We start from the raw sequence: 8,713 nt of genomic DNA, 5'->3' as shown, positions 1-8,713 counted from the left end.
ATTCACATAGGCATTGCCATAAATAATATTGTAGAAATATAAGCCATTAGATATGGTTTAAAAATGGCTTGGGAGTTAGGATATAAACATATAAACCTATAAATTGACTCTCAAATTCCCCTCAATTGGCTAACAACATACGGTGTTCTAGCATAAGAAATTTCTATTTTGATTTTGGATTGCAGGATGCTGCTCTACCAAGAAGAGATTGTCCTTCCACATCATGTCTTCCGTGAAGCAAATGGCATGGCAGATGAACTAGCAAGGAGGGGACAGAAGCACTTATGCAGTTTTAGAGAATATAATGAATGTCTAAATTTTATTTATGTAAAATATGTATGTTATATTTTGCAATTAGGCACTCATCGCGAGTACCTAGTAGACAATACTTGTAGCCGTATTCCTTAGTTAATAAATATATACTCAATAAATAAATTAAAAAAAATATTAAAGCATGCTCAAAATCTCAAGCTCTCCATTTTCATTCTCTAGAAGGTTTAATTTGTTTTTGGTTAATGAGTTAACTATCTAGAAGAGACTAGAAATTGGTTACAACCTCGTTTTGTTTTTGCTTAATATTTTTACTTAATGCGCAAGTGCAAGCTTATCCCCAGAAGTTCAATCCTGAAAAAAACAGACTATCGGATGGAAAGAGGCCATGTCAGGCGGTTTACTTTGGGTTTTATATTTTTATTTTAAATTGGACCGTAAATGCTGTTATCTTAGAAGAGTATTACTTTTATCAAGCCAAAAAAAAAAAAAAAACATGATTCTGGTTTCCAAAATTGAGTTTACTTTTTATATTTTTTTTATGTTGAGAAAGAAAATTGAGTTTACTTTGCTTTGGGTAAGACTAAAAATTTTTCTCATATTTTATTGAGATGATATATTTAATTGGTATACAATTGCTTTCATATGGCTTCATTACAAATAGTTTTTATAACCAATCAAAAGTGTGATGGTCACTTCCAAGAAAAAAAAAGTGTGATGGTCACTACTCCACAAGTATAAGTGCTTGTGGGGGGCAAATGTCGGAGTACAAGTCTTCAGGAGAGAGTTTCATACACATATATACTTAGATTAGGCTAAAGTAGAATTTCTATCTTGCAAGCTCAAAACTTTGTGTAAATGACTTACTGGTTTTTATTTTTCTTCCGTGGAGTGCAAAAGAAAAAACCCCCTAATATTTAGCACCTAATAAAAATGCAATTGGCTTGTTTATTTATTTTCTGTAGGAAAGTTATTTTTTTTGTTAAAGATTGAAAAAAAAATAATTTTATTAATAAAAGGGGAGATTTTAAAAACGTCATAGACAATGAAATTAAAAAACTAAATAAGAAATTTTAATCTAAATTTACCTTAAAAGAAAATTCATTTATTTATTTATTTATTTATTTATTATTATTATGATTATGATTATGATTATTATTATTATTATTATTATTATTATTATTATTATTATTATTATTATTTTCATGTTGATCATGTTCCATTTTTATTAATATTCTGGTGACACTTGACGTTATGTGAATGATATGTTTTAATGGTTGTTTCATATTTGGCACTTAATTAACATTCAAAATTAAATAAAAACATGAAAACAGCATGTCATGCCTTAATGATTAACTAATTACTTGTAAAATGGAATATGTCAAATGGATGTTATAAAACATATTCCGTTGGAAATGTATTCCCATCTAATATATAGGAAACTTCTTAAGTACTTCCGGATTATGGATAAATAGTGTTCATTCCTTTCACATTTATAGTGGACTTCATCATAAATTTAATGAGTGGACCCTACTATGAATGTGAGAGAAGAGAGCACCATTCTCCGTATTCTGAGAGTACTTAAGAATTACCCATTACTGAATAAAGTTTCCATCTTCTATTAAAAAAGAAAAAATAAATTGTGACCATGGCTATAACATGCATGATGTATCAATATGTTGATCTTCCGTTCCTATTAGAAGCCATATGCATTTGTGAGATGAAAAGTGTTTTCATTTGTGTGCTTCAAAAATTATAGCTCTCACAAGTAAAGATAGAAACAATGTTTTTGGACATAGTTGAAAGTGGATGCACAAAGAGGGGGAGTACAGTACAATAAATCGGAAATTAGCATAATTTTTGGTTAACTTTACTCTACTCCCCCTTGATCTCCCTCCCTCTCCCCTCAATCCAAATAGGTCATAGAACTTCCTGTCATAGACGACCTGGTTAATCATGTTCTGCCTCGTTAGTTGCATTCAAATGGCAGTCAGCCACCATTGAAAGAGACTAAAGAAATAGAATTTGACATTTCCCCTCTAGAACATAAAATGAAATATTACAGGAATAATGAAAGAGTGATGTTTATTCCACACTTGTTATTGTACACAATTATATGAAATCATGATTTTAAGTTACGATTTCAATTCAAAACATTACCCTTTCATCATGGGAAAATTCTAGTACACAACCATATACACATACTTAAAAAAAAAATCATGCTCTAGAGAAACAACATCAAAGCAACAAGTTTTAAGCATAACTAGAAAATGGATATTTTGCACCACTACCCATCTGATCAGGGGTTTTCAATGGCATCATGGCCCATGGGTGGTTGGATTAGGGGCAGAAGGTGGGACTTTACCTTTATCAAGTGAAACATATTCACCACCATGAATCCTCTGATCAGCATTGATCTCATGATTTCTGATGTGAGAAGGTGGGGAATACAAAACTGGCGGATCTCTTGAAATCTCTCCTTTATGGGGTACAGATTGCTCTTTGATCAATGCTGAAAATGTTGAGTTGGATAAGGATTGGTTTTTTCTCCCCTCCATGTTTAGATCAATAGGCTGAACTTCATATCTATAACACAAAAGCAATATCAACATAAAGTACACCAAAAAATTAAATAGAGAGTTTGTTGGATGGTCTATTCAAAAAGATAGCTTTTTTTTTTAAAGAATTTTTATAATTTTTTTTTATACTAAAGCTGAGTTTGGATAGGGAGTCTGCGTCTGGCGTCTGGCGTTTGAGTTTTTTTTTTTTTTTTTCCCTTCCTGCGCACATGTTCCAACAGAGACAGCATGTACTGTTCACCACTGTGCGTGAACAGTAACCGCACAGTGGTGCACTGTTCATGTACTTTTCAGATTTTTTAAAATTAAAAATGGGACCCACACTACTATTCACACATTTAAAAATTATTTTGCTACAGTGTTTTCAGTTTTCAGTTTTCAGCTGTATCCAAACGGACCCTAAATGTCTGTTTAGATTATAAACTTAGTTTTTAACTTTTATTTACACTTTTTTAAATCCAGTTTTTTTTCTACATTTTTTCACTTTTTCAATTTTTTTTTAAGTACAAACATACTTTAACACAATTTCAACAAAAGATAGATAAGTTATTCCCAAACGGATACTAAATCTCTGATGAGTTCAATGATTTGACATGATGTGGTTGTGTTGGGTCAAGTGGAAAGATATCGTACAAAATTTGAGGTGGAAAGATATCATACAAAATTTGAGTAACTCATTTTTTTAAAGGAAAAACTATAATTTTGCACAACATATAAAAAAAAAAAAAAACTTATTTTGGCACAATGAAAATAAATCCATTTCCATCACACTAATTAAGAGGAACAATCCATTTTTTAGGAGTAGATCTAAGTATAAAACAAAATTTTAGGAGCATATCTATGTATATTTCATAATTTTTTATGATAGATATATTTTATAATTTATTGAATAAATAAATTGTAATCAACTATATGAAATAATATAATAGAGATAAACTGAGCCTAGTCATATTGTAAAAAATGATAAAATATAGGTTGAATATTGAGAAAAAATCAATTAAGTCTCTTAATTATTAAGTATGTCAATTTAGTCACTCAACTTCGAAAATCAACTCAATTTCATCTCTTAAGCCTCTCAATTTCATCTTTAAGTATGTACTCTCACGTCTATAAAACTTTTAATAGAATTAATAATTAATACTAACTTTAGTTCAAAATTTTGCACTTTCTATAATAACATTTTAATGTATATTTTATTTGTCACATCAATTACTTCCATTTAAATTTTTAAGAAATGAGATCCAATGATAAACTTGACTAAAGAGGATAATGCTGAACTGCTACTCCTTCCTATGACGAATTATCACTATATAGTATATAATCATATTGTAAAAAGATTTTTGCATAAAAAAAAAATGTTAAAAGAAAATGTTTGTTAGAGAAACAAAAGCTGATATTTCCCACATATCACACCCTACACGAAATGTATGCAAATCTTCCAAATTCAGTTATACAAAAAAGAAAAAACTCTCCAATGAGGGTTGAAGGACAACAAAAACCAGAATGTATCTCATGTTGGGGATACAATATTTCTTCTTTCACTCACAGCGGATCCACATAGCTGTGAAATCAACGCCCTATCAAAGAGAGAGGGTGCATATGTTGAATTTATGATATAATTTTTGAACAAGAAGTAGAAAGTATAAATAAAACTAATAACAAGAAGGTGATAGTGATCACCGATAACATAATTTATTTAAGTAAAAAAAAAAAAAAAACTCCATTAGAGCAAATAAAACTTTATTCATCCTGAACTTCAGTTCAGAAATAAGGGGAGGTGCAGTTAAAATAGGTTTTACATTCATACCTTACAAGAAAAAAGAAAAAGAAAACAACTATAGGAATTATTCAGATGAATTTCACTGTATGGCATATCTATATATATAACAGAGAAGGGTTTTGAAGAAGCTTACTGTTGAAATTCTATATTGATATAGGGAGAAGAAGTAGTAGATGAATTTGCAATGGTCCTGAAAGCTGTCGCAGACAAGAACACGGTGGTGTTGTAAGCTGACGGGACAGAAGCTTCTTGACCAATATGATCAACAATCGTGATCTGAATTGTCTGGTTTTGGTTACAAGCATCTGGTGTTGAATCACTGATGCACCTCACAGAGTACTGCCTCCCACATGCTGCACCTTCGTCCCATATTCCATGACCGGCTGCCGCGAAGAATTTGCTAGATGGGAACTGAGATGCATCGCTTCCATAACATGCTGTGGGTAGATATGGGGGAGAACATAGGGCTGCAGTGCCAACATCACCATATGAGGCATGGAAATTGAAAAACAGTGGAACCAAGAAGATGAGGGATAACCCTTGAAGACATGGCTGAGACCTATACATTTTTCTCTGCAGGAAGGCTTTAGAGAGTAAAAGAGAGTTGGAAAGATGAGGAGGTGAGATACCTAGGATTTGTACAAGCATGTAGATTTATAGTATTGGAAAGGAGGAAGTTAGATCCCTAGGAGTTGTACAGTCATGTGGATTTATAGTGAGGTGGTTGATGGACACGTGTTACTTTTTCATTTTGGGGTAGTGCTGTTTGTAACACTTGCTCTATTACGCATATATTATCAGATCATATTTTTTTAACTCACGATTTCGTCCAAAAGATGTGTATGTAACAATTAGGGTTTTACTTTTCTAAGAAATAGTAGAGTTAGTAGACTAGTCACTAGTGGTGCGGATGCCTTTTGAGCTTTTGATATTCATTCAAAGATTTGAAGAATTCAATTTGGTTGCGGAAGCTATAAAAGTAGACGAGAGAAGAGCTTTAGAAGTGTCTTTTGATGTAAGAACTTGGGATGATATTCCTTATTGTGGGCGAGTGGGACCAGATGAGTCACTAGACATCACAAAATCGACCGCTATAGATTTTCCTTTGTGAGAAACAACTTTGGCATGCAAAAGCAGCAAAACACGCACACATCTGGATTTTGTTGTTCTAGTAGTTTTTCTTTTTCCACAAACTGGAATGGCTGGCCATTGCTAGAAAAAATGAAAGATCCATCAATATTATTCATTGTTCAACATGTTTTTAATTTTGCATTCTTATATTAACTTAATATTTATAGGCAAAATTAAGATATCTCAAGGGGCAGTGGCGAAACTAGGAATCTAGGTCAGGAGGGGCAAGATTAAAAGTAAAAAAATGAATTTAAAAAAATTTATCAATACTAATAACAAAATAAATAAACAACTATATGTTAATGTAATTACCATATAGAATCTAGCATAAAATCATGGTTTTAAAAACTGGTATGGTAAAAGAATCGAAAAAGAGACAGGTGGAGATATTTTTTTAACAAATCTAGTGGAGCACTTGTGGCAATAATATAATGACTTGTAGGATCATCTAATGTTAATATGAATTGCAATGTTCCCAACATTTGTACAATACTTTTATAATAAATCATGTGTGGTAAGTTGTTATTGATTTTAATTTAAATACATCACTTAAATTATTTTTTTTCACTAGTATTTTTTTTACAAATCTAGTGGAGCACTTGTGGCAATAATATAATGACTTGTAGAATCATCTAATGTTAACATGAAGGGTCGTGTTTCCAACATTTGTACAATACTTTCACAACAAATCATGTGTGGTAAGTTGCTATTGATTTTTAATTCAGACACACCACTTAAATTTTTTTTTTCCATTAGTATTAGCTAGTAACAACCTTACACTTAAGATTTATTATAAAAGTATTGTAAAAATATTGTAGTAGCATTTCTTAATTTTAATTTCTTATTCTTTATTTTATTTTTCCCTTATCTTTTTTTTCTTCATCCACACATTTCTTTATTCTTTTTTTCTTCACAAACGTATTATTTCCTTTCTCTTTGATCTCTATCTTCACTTTTGACTTTTCTTTTTACTTTTCTCTACTACCACTTTGTCCACTCCATATTCTAGAACATACCAATGTATTATATTATGTGTAAAAATTTTGAAAGTTCAGGGGACACCTGCCCCCCCCCCCCCTCCCTCCCTCCCTCCCTCCGCCCCTGTCAAGGGGCACCAGGCCATAATTAGAAGTTTATCTTTGTCAAACTTAGCACAAGCAAGTTAATGGATGGATGAGTTTTCAATCCTTTGGAATTAGAAGAGGTTACCTGCCTTAATCTCTCACTCTTCCATTACTCTTCACTTAAGCCTCTGAAAGTGAACAATATTGGCTTAACCTAATCAGTTATCACCACTAGTTGGTTTTGTAGAACTTATAAAAATTAAGATATCTAGCTCTAGGGTTTTATCTTTAACTTCAAGCTTTTAAACAAAATATCGAAATCAAAATGAGAAAAAGAACAATATTTTAGACCGTACGTTCTTGCACAACCACATATTTTCAAGATATAAAAAATACAAAAGTTGAATGCTTAATTGCTTATGAAAAAGGGTGTCTGGAATTGTGCTATCATGCATTACGCATTTTGTATTCACTTTTGGTAATATCTTCTTCATTATTTCCTGGTCTTCCTTCCAACTTTTGTGAATGCTTATTCATGCTCCTGACGAAATCAATTTAAGTTTGCACCGTCAAAATCAAAGTATTATTATTAGTAATCAATAGTTGCATAAAAAGTGGGTTCTAGTTAGTTCAACTGGTAAAATTTTTGATGGTTAAATAAGAGATCTGGGGTTCAATTCCTGTCTATACCAAAAATTGATTGGTGTCTTGGTCTAATGATAAAAAGCTATCATTAAGAGCGGACTCAATAAGTTAAAACTCTATCTCAAAAAAAAAAATGTTGCACAAAAAAGTAACATAATATAAATATTTTTTTTAAAAACTAAATTTTAAATTTGGTAATTATGATTCTATATGTATTTGGCTCTAGACTATTCATTTATAAAATCCATTCAAGATAGCATTTTTTACTGACAAAGGAGAATCCTGGCCGGCCTTAATGGTTTCCAAAAGATTCTTTGCGATACACCATGTACTTCTCTGGCTAGACTAGAAACAAATAGAGTACAAAACATTTTGAGTGAGGAAGAATTTTGGGCTCTTATGCCAGTACGGGATAATATAGATAAGTTTAGGAGATCATAAAAGTAATTTCTTTCACAGTTTCACTTTCACCCCTCCACCCTTGGTAGAAGACAACCCAAGAAAACTTAGTGTTTAAAAAATTGTAGTTTTTGGTGTTATTGTGTGGTTGTAATAGGTCATCACATCATAATTTGGTGCACTCTCACACGTCACATATTAGGGCCAATACGTGGCATTGGTTACAATCAACTCAAATGATTAAATATTTGTTGCATAATCACTTTGTTGATTAACCTCTATATCTTAGAATTAGAGCATTAACCTCTACACACTCCCAACCCCTTTCTTTCCCCTATTTAACCTCTGGTATTGTAACTTCCATTAAAATTCTGGTGAGTAAACTCATACCGTACTTAGTCATTTGATCTGCCCCTTCAAGCGAGTTTCATCTCCTATGAAATGCCAGGAACAACATCGATCATGTCGGTTCAAGAAATAATCCATTCCATGACTACTTTGAAAAGTAAACTTAGTAGCATGACCATCAAAATCAGCCTTAAGAATGTTTGTGATACACTCTAGATAGAGTTTCATAAGAGAAAAATTGATATTTCTCAAATTATCCCTCGATTGGATTGAAATCACTAGATAACTATATTTTGAAAGGCATATTTTTAACACTAGCATTGCTCTACTGTCACATATACGCAAGACTTTTTTATGGAATTTCCAAGGCTGACACAAAATAAAGTCATCCAATGTAGGGCTGACTAAAAATAAATTTCCACCCAACCCACCGACACACTGTTGAATTTGGAGTCTCCCTCTCACAAAATGGTCAAAGACTTGGACAATGAAATTTC

At 31.8% G+C, this 8,713-nt stretch overlaps 1 protein-coding gene across 1 annotated transcript; it reads right to left on the bottom strand.

Moving 5' to 3' along the window:
• Positions 1–2,588: 2,588 nt before the first annotated feature.
• LOC142628365 (EG45-like domain containing protein) lies at positions 2,589–5,196 on the bottom strand. The gene is made up of 2 exons (XM_075802478.1): positions 4,763–5,196; positions 2,589–2,670 (listed from the first exon to the last, which is right to left on the bottom strand). Exons 1-2 carry the CDS (start codon positions 5,194–5,196, stop codon positions 2,589–2,591), a joined length of 516 nt encoding a protein of 171 aa, XP_075658593.1.
• Between the last annotated feature and the right edge of the window lie 3,517 nt (positions 5,197–8,713).

Source organism: Castanea sativa, chromosome 3, assembly GCF_040712315.1.
Source record: "Castanea sativa cultivar Marrone di Chiusa Pesio chromosome 3, ASM4071231v1".
Taxonomy (NCBI): Eukaryota; Viridiplantae; Streptophyta; class Magnoliopsida; order Fagales; family Fagaceae; genus Castanea; species Castanea sativa.
This window is presented reverse-complemented; position numbering and strand designations above follow the sequence as displayed.

What these genes read in the sequence shown, in the direction of transcription:
- LOC142628365 (XM_075802478.1), bottom strand. Translation starts at nt 5,196, where the DNA reads ATGTATAGGTCTCAGCCATGTCTTCAAGGGTTATCCCTCATCTTCTTG. An exon ending in ATCAATATAGAATTTCAACA is followed by an intron (nt 2,671 to 4,762) that starts GTAAGCTTCTTC and finishes TGCTGATCAGAG; the next exon opens with GATTCATGGTGGTGAATATG.